General features: G+C 31.9%; 1 protein-coding gene across 2 annotated transcripts in view; it reads left to right on the forward strand.

Moving 5' to 3' along the window:
- Positions 1 to 21,995, forward strand: part of LOC129960511 (DNA excision repair protein ERCC-6-like) — a 193,959-nt gene that overhangs the window by 52,244 nt on the left and 119,720 nt on the right. For both annotated transcript variants that reach the window (XM_056073988.1, XM_056073987.1), the window contains exon 9: positions 17,623 to 17,793. In XM_056073988.1, the coding sequence (XP_055929963.1) occupies positions 17,623 to 17,793 (171 nt within the window). The remainder of the gene's footprint in view (positions 1 to 17,622; positions 17,794 to 21,995) is intronic.

Here is a 21,995-nt window from a genome sequence, read left to right on the forward strand (position 1 = left end):
TTATAGAAATTTTTTCCCAATAAAATCTCTCTTTATGTATAAAGTCTTGTCTTGAGCAATGCCCAGCATTAAGCCATTGAAGTTTGGGAAATTATTTTTTGGGCATTAGAGACACAATAAGAACGGATTTCTCAAACTTTTAATCCGAAGTTTAATTAAAAAAGGCAATTTTAATGTGTTTTCATAACATCAAAGCATATTATGTCATAAAATTATTTTAACACCGTTTTAAAGGTTAAAAAAGAATAGCTTTTGAATAATAACAATTTTTTTTGATTGAATGTAAATTTTAATTATTTTTTTATTTTGAGGAATTAGTTTTGGACAATGCGATATATTCAGGCTGGCTTAGAAAGACTTTCTTTAAAAAAGCTTCAACTGGCATTTTTACTTTTCCGTATTCAAAATTTAACGATTTTAGGCCGAGATAGCCTGGTTGGTAGGACGTTGGATTCGCGTCCCTTGGGTTACGAGTTCGAACAACGCCGCCCGAAGACTCCCCGCGTGTTTTTGACTGGCGCGCGTATAAATCTGTCGTGGTTACAAAGTCCTCCATGTCGAGAGTAATACCACTGGGGGTACTGGATCAGGGATGATCGTTCTCTGATTCAGGTCTAAAGTACGATCTGTGGATGAGTGAATGAAATACATAAATGAAGTCCGCCCCGTAAAAAGGGTTGTGACGTGTGTGTGTAGCTAAGTCGTCATCTTGGCCCTAGATGGCGCTACTGAAAAAACAAGAGATGTTCCCTTGGCTTAAAACCACAAATAACTTCTTAAAGTTAGTGGGCTTGTCTATGACAAGTGTCATTAGAAACAACAACAAATTTAGCGAAAATATTGCAATCGTCAAAAAATTCGAACTCGAGATTTAAAATGTATCTCCACTTTTCATGCCTCCTTGAATACGAAAACACATTTTCAGAAAGTATATGTCTGTAACAAAGATAAAAAAGAAATACTTTGAGCTAGATGGATGAAATTTGATATGTGGTTCTCACACCAAACTTGTTGATTTCAATCAAATTTTTCAGCAACATCCGTTTAGAGGAAATCTCTTTGTCTGTCTGACTGTTCGAATATAAGTCAGCATGATAACTACAAAACGAAGAGAGCTTGATATTTACAATTTAGTACAGAGATGTATCTATTCTATAAACATCTGTCAAATTTTGAGCCAAATCTAACAAGGGGTAGGCCGCATGTCCGCCTGTACTTTCAGAAATTTGTAAACGCAACTCAAAACTTAAAAATGTAGCAAATTTGGTATGTAATTTTGTGACGATAAGTGTAGTTTTGAGTCAGATTTTTGTTTTAATCAAGTGGGAAGAAAGCGTCTAAAACCCAAATTTGCTTTTCGGATACTTTCAACCACATGCCAGGGATTAATCCTAAAACACTTGCCAACAATCACACTATATATAAAAACAGTAAAAACATTTAATTCACGCCTAGTGATAATATTCCTTAATGTACGCCAATGACACACAAGGCATTTCTCTGCAATATGCAAGAAAATTTTGGGAGACGCTCTGGCTGATTTATTTCCGCTTAACTTCTAATTACAGAGATGATTTTTTTTTTTTACTTGTTTTCGTTATTTATGAAAATTAGGACTTATCAAAGCATTTTCATTTCGGAAATTATATATATCGTTTCTTCTGCAATTTTTTTTAAGTAAGAATTTTTGTTTATAGATTAAAAAGCAAGTTTTCATTAAATTTTAGGAACGTTAAACGTTCAAAAAAGACTTTTACTACACTTTTAAAAATAAGAGGCGATAAGTCAATTTCTTTTTAGTCTGATCATTTGTAAACGCTGCTATTATTTTCTATTAAAAATGATTTTAAAAACTTATTTAGAACATGACTTTTTTCTATCATCAATTTCATGGCAGTCTTGCCAGTTGTATGATGATAGCCATATGAATGCTTTAGTTCTTAGCTTTATAAGATTGCAGTTGAAATTACTAATACATAGAATAAATCAGTGTAGGGAGAAATTTACCCTTTCAATCCCAGCAATGTTGGATCTTAATTGTTGTTAATTATATAAAAATCTCGGGTCATGCTGAAAACAAATACAAAACATTTGGTCATGCTGAGCTCCTACACCGACATCGACATTTTCAGAAATGTTGTATCTATCTGATATTTTATTTTAATTTTAAGAAAAGTTGGAAAAGATCTATATTGTTAATCTTTTAAAAGTTGACTTAATTTTTTTGATATTAATAATTTTTTTTTCTCATTTTTATGACCATTTCTATGCTTTTGCCAAATTCAAAAAGGCGTAATTTTACAATAGAAGATGTTGTGCAAATACAGAAATAAATATTAAAATTAAAAAAAAAATATTTAAAATTGATTTGTAAGAATTTTTTCAATAAAAAATGTGCATTATTATAAAATAGGGAAAAAATACTACGCTTAAAAAATACGCAGTTTATGTGTGCATACTTATGCTAAGGTGTTTCATCGAATTCCATTCAGCCGTTCTGACGTGATTGACAAGAGGTAAACAAAGAAATGTATCGCCTATGCATACCACAGCTCTTGCTATTTGCACATGCGCAGTTTGAGATTTTCGCGCATGCGCGGAATAATTAAAATCGCAATTATAAAACTCCTTTTTTTAATTTGATATGACTTTAATATACTAAAACCTTGCCCAGTAAAGGCTCTACAAAATGGTATAAATGGTATAAATATATCCGTTAACTATTTCTGGAGTTTTTGTGGTTCAAACATACAGACGCTTTCAGGAGACTTCATTTTATACTATGTATAGATGTTAATGCTGCAGCTACCTTCATACTGTGAAAAATTGCAACATAAGCTAATATCACTGCAAGCTGAGAAAAAGATATTGTAAAAATATGATGATATTGAATTTTTAAATGCTTAACTTACACGAGAAAATCGTACTTATGTGTTCATGTTATTTATTTATGTACAGTTGAACATTAAATGTGCCTTGTGCTCCACGTTATACAGTGCGAGGCTTACGGATGTAAGTATAAAAACAATTTAAATCTTGTACAAAATTTCTTCAACAAGAGCAAAAAGGCAATGTAAAAACAAAAGAAATGGATAAAAGCAAGCAAATAAAACAAAATATAAATATAAGGTACACATAAAATAAAAATTAACAAAATACGAATAGCAACATATAAACAAATGCATGAACCGTTAAATAGAATTCATAGAGAATAGGAAGTTAAACATAAAAAAAAAAAAAAAAAAAAAAAAAAAACGGAAACAAATTTTGAAAAAATGAAAAAAATTTGGTCTGGTCTTAAAAGAAGAAAAATAAAAAGATTGAAAAATATTTCTAAAGGGGGGATGAAAAAGGTTATCGAAAACAAAATGAAGGCAAAAGCAAATATAATCCTAAATCAAGTAGTTTAACGTTAGGTGCAAAAGAGGCTTATAGGAAAGAAGATTGTATATTTAAAAATGAGATTAGAGTGACTGACCAATCCTAATACCAAAATACCAAATTTTTGTGGAAGAATTTTTCGGAAATCCAATGCATGCAGGTACCGAAAAATATTATAGTGTATTGAATTTCTCTTAAAGAGCAATAAAATATGACACTAGTCTGTCAGTGGAATCTATGCTCAAATTTGCTGTGAATTAGTAAGAAAAGTAATCACTTTAAAAGAGCAGAACAACTCTCGTGCAAACAAATATTTAATCGTTGAAAGAACTTTTTTCTATTACTGCCATTTAATGAAAAACCATACTCTTCTTCCCACTGTCTAAAGAACTGTTAGTAAGTCTTTTTCAATGGCATTTGTGAATTCCAACAACATCTTTATGAATTAGGAAATTTAAAGTATTCTTTGCTGAAAACTCTTCTTTTTCATTTCCAAGAATACCATAATGTTTTCTTACATAAATAAACAAAATTTCCATTTGAATCTCTTTAAGAGTGCGAAGGATTTTTAAGGTTTCAACCACCACTCTTTCTTTGCTGTTTCGATTCTGTAATGAAAATAAAGAGAGGAGGAAGTAGAATATACCAGCAATTCTGCTTCAAAAATAGTGCAGTCGAAATAGTTAATGCGAAATTGTGACACACTGTTTTCTTGGTTGTCCTCATAGACATCAAAAACTAGCTTTACTTTGGAGTTTATGTTATTTTCATCTGAGAAGCAAGATTTCAGAAAATAATTTGAGATGCTATTGTTGTATTTTATGATCTGAATGAACTGCAGCAACGAAGTATGAAGAAAATTACAAATATAATCTTCCATTAACTCTTTAAAAGGGCCATTCTTTTTATAGTCATGTTATATTAAATATTTTTTGATTGAAATTGGCTTTAAAAAAGTGATTCATTCAGCCTATTAGATTTAATTTGGTTAGCTAATTAATTTTTATTTGTTACTTCATTACAAATTAACCAGATACATCATTTTATGTAATAAAAGAAATTGAAGCATCTAAGTTTTTGTATTATTGAAAAAATTGTCAGAATTAATGCCAGTCTTCATAACTTCATACAAAAATTAATGAATAACTTGATAAAAAATTGATGGTGGTAAGCATAATTCCCATGGCTTTAGAATGGGTATTGCATTAGGTGAAGGACATCCCAAAGAATTACTGATATCGTTCTTGCGGTGAATTTCCTATGTAAATTATGGAATGTTGTCTGAAAGTAAATAGTTAAATGTAAAATGTTAATGGTTAAATGTAAATTAAATGTAATAGTTAGTAATAGTAATAATAATTAAAATTAATAATTAAATGTAAATTAAATGGGAAAAAGTGTAACAGTTTCTTTAAGGTTTGATAAATTAGTTAATTCAGGCTTTTAAAATTAAGATTGAACATGATGCTTAAGATTGAAAAAAAATTGGATATTCTCAATTTCAGATTTTAATTGTATATAAATTTCAATTATCACTTTTTAGATTTTATTGCTATAAATTATCGCTCTGATAATTTATATTATTTGAACTTGTAGCGATTATCGCTATATGCATATAAATCTCAAAGTAATTGTATGATTGAAAATAAGTGGAGAGTCTTCGGCTTCATTTGAATGCAATTATCAAAATCTGATGCACTCCTTTTGACACACAACTTTTGAGGAAAAATGTTTCTATTCTTGATATGTTTAAATTGTCAAATATTGCATTTCTCCAAAATTAATTATGATACTTTAATTAACCTGATGAACAATTACTGAGAGTAGTTTAATTTTGCACAGCAAACTACATCTTACGCGCAGCTGAAAATGGAAAATCCAAAATCTAACCGTTTGTGTTAAGGGCCTGATGACGCAATTGTTCCTTTATTTGAGTTTCTATTGTTTTCATGTTTCTGCATTTTTTCAGTTTCATATTTTAGATTGCTTTAATTTTAGCTCTAAATTAATTTTAAGGATAGAGATAGGCCTTTTAAAAACGAATTTAGTTAGCATGTATGATCTGTATAATTATTAAAATGTCGCAGATTTTTAAATTGCTAACTGCACTTCTATTTGTCCGGTAGCATTTAAGAAATTTTTGTGACTACATTTTGCTCCAGAAGGATATTTTATCTTTTATTATAAACTATTCTTTATAAGTTTTCACTTTGTTAGAAAATTATTCAGTTTTGTTGTTTGATAGATAAATACTATATCTAAAGTCGAATCATAATATATATATATATATATATATATATATATATATATATATATATATATATATATATTCAAGTTGTTAAAGTTTGCCGATTCCGAAAGCTCTAGGGCGCTCTGCGGAAATTGGAAATACATATATATATATATATATATATATATATATATATATATATATATATATATATATCCAAATTTTCGTCCTAGATAGTGCTGTGCCAACATCCAAGGCGATTTTTGCAGATTTTTTGTGAAAAACAAAATATAGGAGAATTTACTTCATAATTGGTAAAATTAAACTTTACTAATTCAGAAAGTTCTAGAATCGGATCTATGGCTCCAACCAATGCAGGGAAAAAAAGAGTTAATTTTATGTGATGCAATCTGCAATAATAGAGGTCCAACATGTCGTTCGACAGCGACTAATTAAAGAAAAACAGAATTACGCTTGCTCAATGAACCCACCATTGTTTGCAATCGTGCATTCCATTATGAGGACTATGCTTTCTGTTGCATAGCGTAAATTGCCCTGTGCCAAGTCATCCTGTTGCCTCAAATTTTTTAATCATCTTGAGAACGCCAAGATATAACTTTAGTCCATGTCTAACATTTTTCTGGAATTTTCTACCATTTTCGGAATTCTCAAAGAACTTCAACTACTTTCCTGTTATTTTGATAAAAGAATTTACGAGACCTTTTCTTTTCTCCTCCCCCGCTTAAGTTATAAGTTTAGATTCTAATGCTTTCCATAAACATTAAACTTGTCCAGTATCAAATGAATCACTGACACATTTTGCTGGCTTAATTTAAATTTGATTTCAAGTGTGTTTCAGGGTTTCGAAATTGTGATATCGCTGCCATTTATACAAGTTCGTTAAAGATTTGAATAAAAAAGGATATTCTTCAAGAGATTGTTGAAATTGTGTGTGTTTCATGTGGATTGACCTAAATTCTTAGAATGAATCTGCAAAAATGTGCTTTTATCAACTGTGAAATAAATGTTCTATTATTATTTTGTAGAGCCTTCTGCTTAGGCGAGCTTTAATTATAATAAACCTGTGTGTGTATATATATATATATATATATATATATATATATATATATATATATATATATATATATATATATATATATATATATATATATATATATATACTGCTTACACCTGTATACTATTTACTATATACACTGAGTGGCCAAATTATTATGACCACCTCCTCAATACAGTGTTGTACCACCTTTAGCCCGTATTACTGCTCGCATTCTTCTTGGCATAGATTCTGTGAGATGTTGGTAGGTGGTAGGAGGAATTTGACCCCATATCTGGTGAATAGCACTTTCAAGTTCCTTCAAATTGGATGGCACTGGATCCAGCTGCCTCCTTCCCCTTTTCGATCTCGTTCCACAAATTCTCAGTTGGATTGGGATCTGGTGATTGTGCGGGCCAACGAAGGCTTCGAACCATCTGACGACAATACCAGCTGTATGACAAGGAGCATTGTCTTGCTGAAAGTATCCATCCCCGGCAGGGTACATCATTAACATAACAGGATGTACTTGATCTGCGAGAACACTTAAATACCCTTGAGCATTCAGACGTTGTTCTACAATAATTAAAGGACCCATGCAATGCCAAGAAAACATCCCCCAAACCATAATATTGCCTCCATCAGCTTGAAGTGTTGTGGCAGTGCAGTTGGGGTCCATGCTTTCGTGCTATTTTCACCATATGCGAACCTTCCCACCTGCATGGTGTAGTTGAAAACACTATTCATCAGACTACATGACCCTTTTCCAGTCATCTACTGTCCAATCCTTATGCGCCTTTGCAAACTGGAGACGTCTGCTCTTGTTCAAGGCTGACAGCAGAGGCTTTCGAACAGGTCGTCAGCTCCCATACCCTATACGATGTAATGTGAGCCACATAGTTGGTTAGAGACGTTCACAGTTGCTCCTTCATTTAGATTAGCCGCTATTTGACGTACTGTTGCCTTTCTATTGGAGTGGACAACTCTGGCAATTCTCCTTTCAGCTCGAGCATTCAGTAGCCTGTGACGACCACAAGCCTGACGTTGAGACCCGATTTTCTGCTTGGTACTCCACTCTCTATACACATAAATAACTGCTGCTCTTGAACACTGCACAAGAGCAGTCGTTTTGCTGATACTGGTTCCGACGCTTCGAGCGTCAGCAATCATCCCGCGTTCAAACTCAATTAAGTCACGTTCTTTGCCCATATCTCCGCGTGTAACATAGTGCATTTGATGGTTCACTTGCCTTGCATTCTCTTTTTGTAGCTACCTCGCCCTCTAGCGGCAACACTATGACGCAATAGCTAATTTTGCATAAATCTGTTAGATGGTCATAATAATTTGGCCACTCAGTGCATGTAGATATATTTTTTATATATATATCAGCACATATAATTGAGATTGATAATTTAGAATAATTTATTCCTAGTCAAAAAATATGTTAGATAAATCAATAATTAAAATATACAAAAAGGAAGTGAGGAAAGTCTAATAAAAATTCAAATTAATATTGAATTTCAAATTAGTTATTGCTGTATAATGTACTGATAGTTTGGAGCTATATTATTATTTTGATGATTTTTTTTTATCCAAACTTAAAATATAGTACAAACTATCCACCAATTTAAATATTTTCAAAGAATACTTCTTATTAAAAGCTAAAATTTACAGAAATACAGGGTTAGCAAGAAATAAATTACCCACTACTGAGGGCTCTAAAATGCGTTCTATTGATCCAAATGAGATAAAATTTGAACTACAGATTATTGATTATTGATGAGATGATGCTCTTTACATTTATTAAACAAAAAAAGTTAGTACAAAAATTCCTTGTTAGGCGGCATTGTAATACACATAAAACCATTTTATATGGTTTATAATTGTTAAATAAAGTAAAATTAAAATTGTTCAGTATGTCCCCCTTCATTTTCAACAATGTTCTCTAATCGGAAAACCATATTTTCTATAGATGAACGGAGTGAGTCTGCCGAAATATTAAGAATATGGCGCCGATGTTGTCCTTCAGATCTGGTAGAGATGACGGCCTTTGACGGTAAATATTGTAATTCAAATAACCCAAACCAACAAACCAATAAACCAAAAGTCGCAAGGGGTGATGTCCGGCGATCGAGGAAGCCATGCCATTGGGAAAATACGGCTGATAACCCGTGCTTCTGTGAAATGCTGTATTAACAATCGCTTTACACGACGATCAGTATGAGGTGGTGCACCATCCTGCATAAAAATGATGTCTGTGAAGGCATCCGCTCTGTAGAAGAGTTAGAATTACAAAATCACTCGGCATATCATGGTATCGTTGTCCTGTGACGGAACAGGTTTGGATTCCATTTGAAGTTATCTCTTCAAAGAAATACGGTCGGTCCAATGATAAAGGTAGCTGTAAAACCACACCATACTGTCTTTTTTTCAGGATGCAAGGGTTGTTCCTGGATAACGTGAGGGTTTTCCTCTGCCCAAATTTAACAGTCGTGGGTGTTAACTTGTCCATTGGGGCAAAACTGGGCCTCGTCACTCCACAGAATGTTCCATGGCCAAGTTATGTCAGCCACCTTCGAGAATGGAACTGAAGTGCAAACGTTTTACGGACCTCCGTCCTGAAACAGGTGCATAGATTTGATTTTGTAGGGATAAAAATGCAAAATCTGCCGTACAATTTTTCGTACAGATGAATACGACATATCCAGAACACGGGAAATAACTGGCAAACTCACACTATTGTGCGGCGACTGATTGATGGCTTCAACGAGCGCGGTCGCAACATTTTCGACACTGAAAAGCGCTTTTTTTTTTTTTTTTTCCCCGTCCTCTACCTGGAAGAATGCCAAGTTGTTCGGGTTTTTTCAAATTTTGCTGGTTCTGGAGTTTTGCTGGTTCTAGTAGAACAATTTCACCAGTAGAATTTTTTCTTGCAACGTAGGCATGACGAACAGAAAGGAATTAATATTCGTGCAGAACCCACCTTCTTTTTATCCAAATAAAAATGGTAATAGACATGCGCTGTAACGCAAATTATGTTTCATATTTTCAATATATGCAAATAAATGCCATTTATGTTACTGCGTCATCTTGTGGTGAATTTTTGTACTAATTTTTTTTATTAATAAATGTAAAGCGCATCATCTGAATAATCTGTAGTTCAAATTTTATCTTATTTGGACTAATAGAACTCTTTTTAGAGCCCTCTGAAGTGGGTAACTTATTTCTTGCTAACCCTGTACATTACTTATGATTCACTTCTTTCAGGACAATCTTTCTTTAAGGACAAGATGCATTATAGTTCTCTAGATGTTCCTTCAAACTTATTAATAATTGTTTCTGCATCCCAGTCATCTAATAATTCCTTTTCAGCACGTAGGATTCCAAATTCTCCTCATGCAAAGATTTTTGTCTATTTTTAGTAATTATAAGCTTTTGAAATTGCCTTTTACTGAGTACTTAAGTGACTGATAGGGTGCAAGCGATTTTATAAAGTGCACAATTGTCATATGCTTTATCGTGAAGACTGTAATATTTAGTATACATGCTGCACACGCTCTGCTGCTTTAAAAATTATTGCAATTCGCATCAATAATGTAAACTGCAAAAAATAATTGCAAAAGATTCCACTTTTTTAAATTGCAAAAAAAAAAAAAAAAAAAATGTTTACTCATTAGCATTTCAAATGGTACTGGTTTAGTTTTGATATTGTTTTGTCTTTAATTTTAGCGATTTTTTTTAATTTGCATAATTTTTTAATATGCTTTGCAACACTAACGAAAATCAAATCAATTTCATTGTCATATCGGTAATTCTAATGTTGTTTTTCTATTGAAAACATGAATGCAAAATCTGCTTTAATTTTTCTGATATAAAACTCATTTGTAGTGGTAAAATTCAGTGCATTTTCATTGTTATACTAGTTACTTTAGTCCATTTTTTTCTTCGTCTCTTGAAACAAATTTACTTTTTAGATAGTACAGCTAGGTTTTTTTTATATGTATTTAGTTTCTTATACTTGCTTTTAATTTGCATTTTCTTTTACATCAAGACAAATCTTCTTTAGTGTTTATATTACTCATTTGTTAGTAGCGGTCTTTGATGACCAATTGGATTGCCGGGATTATTGACGATTTCGAAAATTTTCAATTCAATATTTTATGTTACTACTCTTTAATGATTTCCCCATCAAATTATTTTTCTAATTTTGGCAGACATGTGACATGTACTGTTTTAGAAGCCTTACATCGCTCTGCTTATTGTGATATGCATCTTTCTAATGTTCTATAAACTTACCTAAAATTTAATTTTAATTTGAAACGGAGATAGTTAAACAGTGATTAATACAAAAATTTCTTGCAAGAGCCGTATAAAAATGAGTATACTGTAAAAATTATTTTATCATTACTTGCTTTTGAAGTCAAATTTAATTGTAATTTTAAGGAAATTTCGAAAATTTTTTTTTAAGTATATCCAAAACGGAAACTTACTCACTATGGAAAAATTATTTTCATACCTTCATCATCAGTAATGAAAGAAGCATTCTGCATGAAATATTTGTAGCAACACTGAAAACAATTCGAATTTCTTTGCAACAATGAAATACATCGTTGTAAAATAAGTTTAAAAATATTTTTAAAGTTAATAGATAAAACAACTACAGAGCAATTAAATTGTCATTGTTGAAAAGATAGTAATAATGATGACTTTGTGCTTGTAATTTTATTTTAATTCAAGATGGTTTAGTTCTTTTATTTTTTAAAACTTTCAGCAGATTGGGAGAAAAACGCCAACATTTCATTTAATTTTTAAATAATTTAGCTTCGTATTGTTCTAAGATGCTCATTTTTGATTTTTAATGTATTTCTATGCGAATTTTTTTAGTTCTAAGTCCCGACGCAGAATTTCCCATCCTTTACTGGGCCACCGTCATCTTAAGAAGAGGGGAAAACCCCATTTTAATGCCAATTCTTCTATAATGGTTAATCATACCAAATATTAAAATTTTGTTGCCTCTGACCCGCTGTTGGTACCCCTGTGCCGAATGGGGAACTGTACTACTCCTATTGAGAGCCTATGCTCTAACGGTATATCCTGAAGCGCGGCAACACACACACACTTTCATCGTTTTTTATTAGTAGGGAGAACTTTAATTCTTTGAACTTAGAAAACATTAAGTTGGCGAATTTAAAGTTGATTGATATAATTAAATTTATTCACATAATAAGACGTGCGACTCAGCTGATTGCTGAAGATAGCCAGTATCCAATTCAATTGAAATTCTTTTGCCTCTCCGACAATACTGTAAACATATTCGAATAAATGTCCCCAGCTCATAAATCTTAGAAAAGGCTTGTGTGATTCTTTTTCCCAAATGTGACTTTGGTCATTAAATTTTGTTAAGATTTTAGCCTTTTTTTTTTTTTTTTTTTTTTTTGTTGTTGTTGTTGTTAGGATTTTAGCATTTTAAAGAAAACTTTATTTTTGTTTAGAAAAGCCAGTTAGATTCTCTATCAGGTTTATGACTTTAAAATGCAACTGTAAACAAAATAATAATAAAAGAGGAAGGAAAAAAGCACGTCGTTTAGTCCCGTCTCGCAAAAACCACACACTTCCGGCAAAGAGGGGTGATCTCTCTTCCGTCTTGACGCAGTACACTTACAGTCATAAAAATCTAAGCCACATCTCAGAAAAGATTGCGTGTTTGTACCAAAAAGTAATTTCTTAGTATTTTGTTTACTTATTTTCTAAAGGTAAAGAAGATTTTGAAAATTATCTGATGGAGTATGCTCTTCCTTTTCCTGCCCTGTCTCTTTTCACGCACAATCCTTGAGGCCCGTTTGCCATTGGACATGCTGGCAACCTGCTGAGTCTACCATTGTCTGCAATGGAACACTATCAGCTTTTGCGTATGTGCTAAGAGGCATTGATTTCATCAAAATAGGGGCGAGAGAAAAGATGGCGGAAGAGATGTTTACATTTTATCTAGCCAAGCAATAAATTCCAAATATCAGCTAAATTAGGTGGCGTATCATCTGCTGATAATCGGCAAAATTGAACTAGCTATATGAAGAATAAATACACAAGTTTCGAAATAAAATAGTATATCCTGTTCAGAATTACAAGCGGAAAAAAAAAGAGCTAAAAGAAAACACAAGTAATGGAACGAAGGACAAGGTGTAACATAGAAGTCAGGATATAAGCTCATCGTTTTCACTGTTTATCACACCTCTGTTAAATAAAATCGTCCAAAGATAATTATTTTTGGCTGGTTATACATACAGTGGATTTATCCGTGGCGGAGAATTGTTTCCTACAGAAGTACAATGAAATAAATTAAAACTTACGTACTAAAAGAAGAAAATAAAGGTGCGACTAGTTTGCCATTGGCAGAAGCTCGAGCCAACATTAATTTAATCGTCGCCGTCAGCTGGGAACGTACTTGACCAAATGCAAGCTTTCACACTCAGTTGTTTTTCTACTATTTAGAGTTGCTTTTTCAGAACAAGTTTTGCCTTCTTGCGTTACACATTTTTTTTTTTTTTTCTTCCTTCTTTCTATTACGAGCATGAGTGATCTCTATATCGACAGTGAAATTTTAATTGCTTAAATCCAAGAAAGGCATATTTTGTGAAATAAAACCCTCGACATATTTAAGGACAATAATGCTTCCACAAACGCTTAGAATGAAGTTGGGAGAAACAGAGAAAATTAAAGCGGGTCCATACTTCTCGCATATACTTATTAGGTCGTAAAAAATTAAATTTTGATATTCTGGAAGTGACAGTGAACACGTTCTATAGTTCCTAGGGATTTTTATTTATATTTCTGACATTTCGGGATTTCCTTATCTATTTTTTAAATTTATTAATTTATCAGATAGCCATAGCTATACACATTAGCAGACGTTTTATTTTTAAAAAATATAAGCATTATTAGAAAATTATTAAGAATATTATTTTTTTAGGGACGTGTTATTATGCTTTTAACTTATTTCTAATATTACAAAAATATTTTACAAATAAAACCTATGTGAAAACAATGTTTCTTCTGAAATATTTGTTTTAAATAAGGAAGCAACACCTTTTGCAATTGTCTGCTCCTTTGTGCCCTCTTCTTGTACTATTTTCTCCTTAAATATTTTCCAATCCTATAACTGACATTGTATCCTCAATCATATATCCACCTCTATCCCTACTATAATCGTGAAGAATAATACAGGCTTTAACAGTATCATTAGCAAATTAGGATTGAGCCCTAACACTATGGCATCTAGCGACACCATTTTACTGCCCGCGAAAATTATTGGCCTCATTCTGGCGACATCGTCTGAGTGTCTCGCAAAATTTTATTTATTTTGTGAATTTTTTTATTTTAATTATTGATTATTATTTATTTTATGGAAATTATTATTTTAATTGTTTATTTTATAAAAATTAATTTAAAAAAAAAACCCTCGAATAACCGTTGGTGGCAAAAATCCTGTCAAACTAAAGGATCCGACAGACATACGAACGGCATAGTGTTTGGTTGATGGAATATTTTCCATTTATTGTTGACGGTACCAAAAGTGCATTCTGTGTACTTTCTTGCACATTCGATAATTTGAAGATTCTCTTTTTGACTACCAAATCTGTTCTAAAATAAGGCCTTAGCAAACGTTTGTGCAACCCAGTTACTGCATCACCAACTATTATGTATGGAATATTCAGAATTCCCATGTCTGGTGGGCACCTCTCATCATGTAGATTCTTTGTACTACTTTCTATTGTTTTACACAATCGAATCGATTTAAAAACCGACGAGTCACAGTCTTTTCCTTAACTGCCAATGTATTGTTACGAATCTGTAATGTTGCTTTCCAGCACGAATAGTTTTATCGTAAGAAAGACCGTTTTGCGGTGAGCTCTGTTGGATGCTGATCGGATGCCGAATCAGTGATCCCAGAGCTTGGCGACAAACTAGATAATACTGGAATCTTCCAGAATTTTAGTGGTAGAGCCAATAGGAACCGAGATATGTCTGATTGTTCCAGAACCTTCTCTGCCTGCCCCCGGGAACTATAAAACGCCGGCAGTCTCAAGCTGAAGTCAGTCGTATATTGAATTGTGGAAAGAGACGGCGGAATAAGTGGATCAGTCCGGCAAAGCGCAGGCGTTGTGTGGAGCTCAAGCGTTTGCTGAATTGAGATGTGTGCCGAGTCCTGGTGTTTATTGTAGAAGCGAGTCGTGTAGTAGTGTGTCGGCAGTTGGATACAGCTAAAGCGAAGAAACAGTGGAGAATTGCAGGCTTCTGGAGAGACCATAGAGAGTAGCTACGAAGATTCCCTCCTCCTGCTGAATTCTGTCTGGCCGCTTTGTGTACTGTGGTTGTTATTATTGTCGATTACTTTATGTGGACTACTGTTTGTTGTAGTTGTGTGTTCGTCTCGGCTGTGTATTTGCTGTCTTTGTCTTCGTGTTAATAAAAGTCATCGTTCGTTATTGAGGCCTGCTGATTATTTTCACACCATACACCCACTACAAGCGAACCCGGTGAATTTACGGACTTAGCGAAATTGAAGTTCCTTAACAATATGTACAAAAATAAAACAGTATTTCTTATCTGTAATGCCCATCAACATTGATTTTATAATTAAATACAAAGTTCCACTTTTTATTGGACTGTATCGTAATGTGGACGTGTTTCCCATCTACTGCACCTTTCGAATAGTAAAAATTTGTTGCATTTTCAAATTCACTTGCCACTGATTCTCCATTTCTTGCAAGGAGAATTATGCATTCCACAAGGATTGACAAACACCTCTGACTATTCCTCTAGATTCCTTCTCTGAAGGGAGAATGAAGGTCGCTGAAAATACATCTTTTTCTTAGATATGTGTAAAATAAACAAAACAAAAATTGTTTTTGACGTTATTAATGTAGATAGTATATAATTTTTTTTTAAAGGTAAGGAAGTGATGAAACGGGGGAAATATCTACATGACACTTTCGGCAAGACTGAAAAAAAGGTAAAGGAAATTAAAACTAGTGATTCACAAGTTGAAAAAAAAAGAAGAAAGAAAATGCTTTTTTGCCAATGAACCCCAGTTCTTATATACACACGAAAAAACAGAGACTGTTGAGTGTTTCTTAAAAAAAAAAAAAAAAAAAAAAAAAAAAGATAAAACGGCCTTTTAAACACTGACAACATGAATCAAGCCTTGCAACTTTAAGTAAGTGAAAAGCTTTTTCCAATATTCAACCATTAAGGAAACAAGAAAATAGACGAAGTAGATTTTAAAATTTTAAAAGCATTGTAAGGAACTTGAGAAATTAAATGCCCAAATATACTTCTATCGCACTCTGTTTCCTCATAAAGAAAATTGTTATAGTAATGAATGGCTTTAATTCCAATATTAAGAAACAAAAGGTTGCAGTTCCTCACTTTCAAAGTTACATTACTCAATTGCAGCAGCAGAATCACTTCAACAATCTCTCTCTATTACTTTTCTTTTTTCTCGCGACCTCCACCTCTTCCATGTCGCGCCTTACCTCCATTCCCTTAATTGGTACTCAAAGTCCATTACTCACGCACCATACCAACTAAGGCAGGATGTCACTGGATTCATAACAATTCTAGATTCACTTCTGCCACATCACGATTCGTCACCATCTCTCTAGATAAAAGATAAAATGACAGTAGTTGAACAAACACTACGAACGTTTTGGTAAATATGTTGACGAAGAAGATAGTGGAAAAAAAAGTTATTTAAATTCCTATGATACATCTAACTTAATGGACGTTAATTTTTAATAGTATATTTGTGTATTAAATCGTCTATAAAGGTCTAATAATATATTTTGTTATTACGGTATTGCATCAATGAATATCGTTGCCTTCAAAACTTTATAACTATGTATGAAATTAATTATATATAAAACGTTTTATTTATTTGGTTCAATTCCGTTTAATATTCTCACTTTTATTAATTTTACATTCATTAATTGGATAAATACAGATAATTCGGAAAACGATTTTTTTTTTTTTTTTTTCTTCTGTTCCTCCTTATTCGATGACGGAATAACAATGATCTAGAATTTGCTGTCTGTTCATTTCAAACTTCAATAAGCAATAAATAGTTTTAGTAACAAGTTATATTAAATTAAATTGATTTGTAGATGAAATTACGCTGACTGTTACGACTTTAACGGAAATCATAACTTTGGATTTCTGTCAGCAATGACAGTAAATTCTCCGCAGCTGCAAAATCTGCCTTGTGCGTAACCAGCCTCAGGTTCTTGAAACGAACAATACGTGCATTAAAAATAGTTTCATGCGATAGTAAAGGGCTTTTTGTTAGGAATCTTAGCAGGATTTATTTTGTTTAGCCTTTTTTTAAAACTGTATTAGATTTATTGGTAAAACAATTTATTTTAAATTCATTGTTAAGTTTTGAGTGAAATTTTGATATTGTTTAAAGTATGTAACAGGCTGAAAAAAAGAACTCCATTCCTTAATTAGCCTTCACATTAACAAAAATCTTAGTACTTTTATAATAATATATTGCTTGTAATTGTTTTTATATTTATAATACATTTGTGTTTGCATTATTTTTATTATCAACATAACATTATTTTAAGCAAACTTAATTTTTTTTAAATTTTAGTTGTAAAGAGGTGGTTGTATTGCATGTATTATATTTCTTTGTTACTTTTCTGCACCTATTATTTAAATGTGTGTCTATTATAATTATGAAATACTATATATTCATTGATATGTTAACAAATGCTTAGATTTTTAAGTCTTCTTTTATAAGCTTTTAAATTTTAGTTAATTTCCTTATAGGCTATGATTTTATTTCTTATCAGATAATTAATATCCGCTTCGTTTAACTAGTCAGTTTGAATGTTTCTTATTATTTGAATTAATCGTGTGTTTAGAAATACTTTTTAACTATTTAGATATTTTGTTTCAGGAATCTTTGATTCGTATCATTACTAAAAATCATGGGATTTTGATTACCACTTATACTGGTGTTGTTCAACATCAAGAAAATCTTCTAAAACATGAGTGGCATTATGTGATACTTGATGAAGGACATAAAATCCGTAACCCAGATGCTCAAGCAACTCTTGCTGTAAAGCAAGTAGGTGTTATATGTTCATTTTATATATATATATATATATATATGTATATATATATATATATATATATATATATATATTTGAAGAATTGTGCGTTTAATTAGTTTAAAGTAGTATTCAGTTGGTTTTTTGTTCTGTCAGGTCTTTTATTAAAGTACATTTTAAATTGATTTTATTGACTTTTGTGTTAGTAATGCTATTAAATATTTTTCTTCCCTTAATATAAAATGCATATGGTCTACTAAACTATATTATCTACTAAACTATTGATTACGTATTTAGCAAGTAGTCATTTTTCAGTGATATTTTGCTAAGAATCCTAATTATTGAAACCATTGTGCACAATAATATCTTATTTTTAGAAATATCTTTAACACAAACATCGGAATGATCTATTTCTTGATACAAGATTGTTTTTAATCTTGTATTGTCATTTTCTGCGCAAAAACTTACGCATTACTTTAATTTTGCGAGCAATGTTTATTTACTGTCTTGTTCAGTGAGACATAGTGCACTGCTAAGTTTTGCATCTTTTTCCAGCAATTATATGTACTACATATGAAAGATATAATATTTTAAAGATAAAAGTCATGAATTATAATTAGGTGACGTGAGTGAATTTGATTCTTTAAAGATTTCGCAATGATATCAGCCAATCATTCTTATGTGAAAATGTTAGTTACCTTCTACCGTATGCATTGATCGTGCTGCAAGATGGTTATTTGTTTTCAATCTTTCCCACGATATCAGATGTCTTTAAAAGAGGCGTTGGTCAATGAAGTGTATATAAGACTGGATTCAGCTTCCGATTAAAATGGTAATGTTATATTGTATGGCATTTATATTTTCACAATGAAGTTGATTATAAATATTATGATCTGAGATTACATTATGTATAACATGCTTTACGTTACATTATATAACTTATTCTCTGTTGGTGTAGGAAGTTTGTTTTACCAAAAGAAAATACGTTATGGGCCAGGCGATGCTCAAATTACTTCGAGATAAAATTTCGCTCCTTTTAAATGTCTAGTTGTATTAGAACTTTGGAAATCATCACTTGTGGCAAAATCTACTGAGGCAATCTTCACATTTTCTAAATTTTCAGATTTTAATCAAGTGTGCGAAAAAACCAATTTGAAAGTCTTTTTAGTGGAAAAAGATTGTTGGATGTTTATCATCAGAATGAGCCTTAAATGCGGATGTACTGAAAACATCCGCATTATAAGGCAAACATGAGCTTAGAAAGCAAAAAGTCTACAAGGGAATTGAATGGAAATATTAGATTGCTGCTACATGCGATGATAAAATATCACGGAATACTTTGAAAACAAATTTTGAGCGGAATACAAGGATTCGCCTAACAAATCTGGTTGATAAATTGTTCAGTGACGCATTTGATTTTAATGAAACAGCTATTAGAATATAAAACTAGAAAATCGGAGAAAGCAATCAACCGAAAAAAAGAAGTAGGATTTCAGATACCTCATATTTTGGAGTGTTTTCAATTAATAAAATATCTACTACCTGAATACGGCATATTTTTCACTATTGATAAAATTCCGTAACAATTAATCGCAAATTCTAGGAGAATGGAGCTCAAATTAAAAGCTGTAAAAAAGTCCAAGCAGTTACTTATGTTTCACTACAAGAATAAGGAAATCTGCAGTATCTCTTCAAAAACAAATAGAAAAAAAAAAAAGCAATCATGATCCTGTGGTAGTGGAACCATGATGAATCCTTATATAAGAAGAAATGTCAATGCATCCTTTTTAGGTATTGTAGAAGAAAAGATCACTGCGTAGAAAGTGTTTCAAGACAAAGGACCTCAAGAATATTCTTTCTACAACGAAACTTGAGTTCAAATTGTTTCTCAGGAAGTTTCCAGCCTTTCAGTGTAAAGACAAGGAGTTCCTGATAGATTCAGTAGCTGCAGCTCATATATGCAATGAGAAAAACTGGTTTTCAAATTTGAAACCGGTTAACCTAATCGAAGTACTCGTTGGAGAAATAGTGTTCTGCTATAGGATGTTATCTGCTTTACTATTTTGGGCATTAAAAGTGGAGTGGAAATTAATTTAAGAGATGTATTATATCTACTGAAGATGAGATGGAACTTAATATACGATGGCCAAACAGATATTGTTGGTAATTTTATTGAATAAGGCCGAGGTAAAGTGATTCTGTATAATTCATATTATTTTTTTACTGTAAACAGAGTAAATAAACTATCCATTATTTATGGTTATAGAACTAAATATGAAGGTGAATTTAAGAAAATTTATGATAAAGGTATTGCATTAGTTTCAGTTTTAAAGCTACGGTCTTGTATGTCAAAGATTTTGAAATATAAATTGTATTTTAATTTAAAAGTATGGATGAAAATAATTTGGTAAAAGGGCATCCGAAATTTAAATATCTCTGAAGCTAAAACTGTGTAATTATTGGTAAATTGTTTAATCCACTGGATTATATATATAAAAAATAAAAATACCGAAGAACTGCTGAATGATGTTTGGATGAATTCCATTTTGATTGAAGGGATGCTACTTCAGTAACTTCAATGGAAAAATTTATATTTTCTGTCTTTCATTAATGATTATTTAAGAAAATTAGATTATATGTTATAAAAGTAAAGAAGAAGCTTTTGAATGTTTCAAAAGACGGTAAAAGTGAATTTTAGTGTGCACCCAGCTGCGCCAACAATGCCAAGTCGCCAGTAAAGATGGCGGACAAAATAAACAAATACGTCCGCGGAACAGTTACGGTTAGAATTTCCCGCCATACAATTAGGATTTTTTTACTGATAAGTATTTTTTTTTCCCCCATACTGCCCGGTGCCTTCTACAGATGTCTTCGGCATCTGTAGAAGGCACCGGGCGGATGTATTCGGCATCGGGCGGAATTTTTTAACTTAAAAAAAACATCCTACGGCTTCGCTAACAGCGGGAGCGGGAACCTAGTAGCTTCGCTAGCACATTGAACATAAAGACTGTGTGGATAACAGAAACAGTACATAACCAAAAGAAAAGAAAAAACGGTGAAAGAAGCAATCGGAACATTCTCCATACAAAATTTCAAACAAGCATCCTTTTCCCAACTTCATCAACTCGTAAAAAAATATATTCCACTCGCCCTTCATCCATTCTGCTGGTTCGATATCAAACCATTCTCAATACAAAATTTCAAACTAGCATCCTTTCCTAACTTCATCAACTCGTAAAAATATATGCATATTTAACTCATCCTTCATCCATTCTACAGGTTCGAAATACTCCCGACATAACAAATTATGAAGGGAACCAACCCGTTAGAACACAAAAAAAAATTACGAGAACTGCGAAGAATTCCATTGCAGCTGTCTTTTAAAGTGAGAATGCTGACGATTTTTTAAAGCGCATACTGACAATTAAAAATTGCAAAAGAATAAACATTTTCTGTTCATATTCACATTAAAGAAAAGAAAGAAGAAAATAACTTTTAATTATAAGATAAACTTTCTTTATTTAATAAATTTTAATTATAATAAAGAACAAAATTAAAATCTTTAATCGATATTTTTTTAATATTTTTAATTTAACATTTTTCATAATATAATTGTAGTTTATGTACAACTCAACCATTGAAAAAGTAGTAAAAAAAAACAGAATTAGAGTTGCTAGAAAAGCATTCCGATATTGGCGACAAACTCGGGTGCACACTAATCTTCACTTAATCCCAAAAGACATCTAACTGAAGTAAGAAGAGAATTAATTTCTAAGTTTAATAAGTATGTGCGGGCCGACAAAGAACATGAATTTTGTCACAAGGAATATGAAAAGTTCTTAAATTACTTAGGGATTAGGATTGAAAGAATAAGTATTTACACACCTGAACAAAATGATATTACTGAAACATTTCACAAAATTGCGGGTTGGTGTACGATTTATAATCCATGGTGAAATATTGGGCAGATGCCCACCTTTACCTACAAATATCGATCCGTCGATAAGATATTTTAGAATATTCGAATCTTTAGCTTACGGACATAATTCTAAAATATGGAGGAGGGAGGGAATCCAACTTACGATCAAACTTGGCATTTATTTGGTTATGCATTGTGAATTAAAGGTTACTGAATATTTCTTCCCAAAGAAAAGAAAGTTATTGAAACTATTCATGCGTATATTGATGAAAAGAAAAACGGAATAGAAACTTCATTTCA

The sequence above is a fragment of the Argiope bruennichi genome, chromosome X2 (genome assembly GCF_947563725.1).
Source record: "Argiope bruennichi chromosome X2, qqArgBrue1.1, whole genome shotgun sequence".
Classification (NCBI taxonomy): domain Eukaryota; kingdom Metazoa; phylum Arthropoda; class Arachnida; order Araneae; family Araneidae; genus Argiope; species Argiope bruennichi.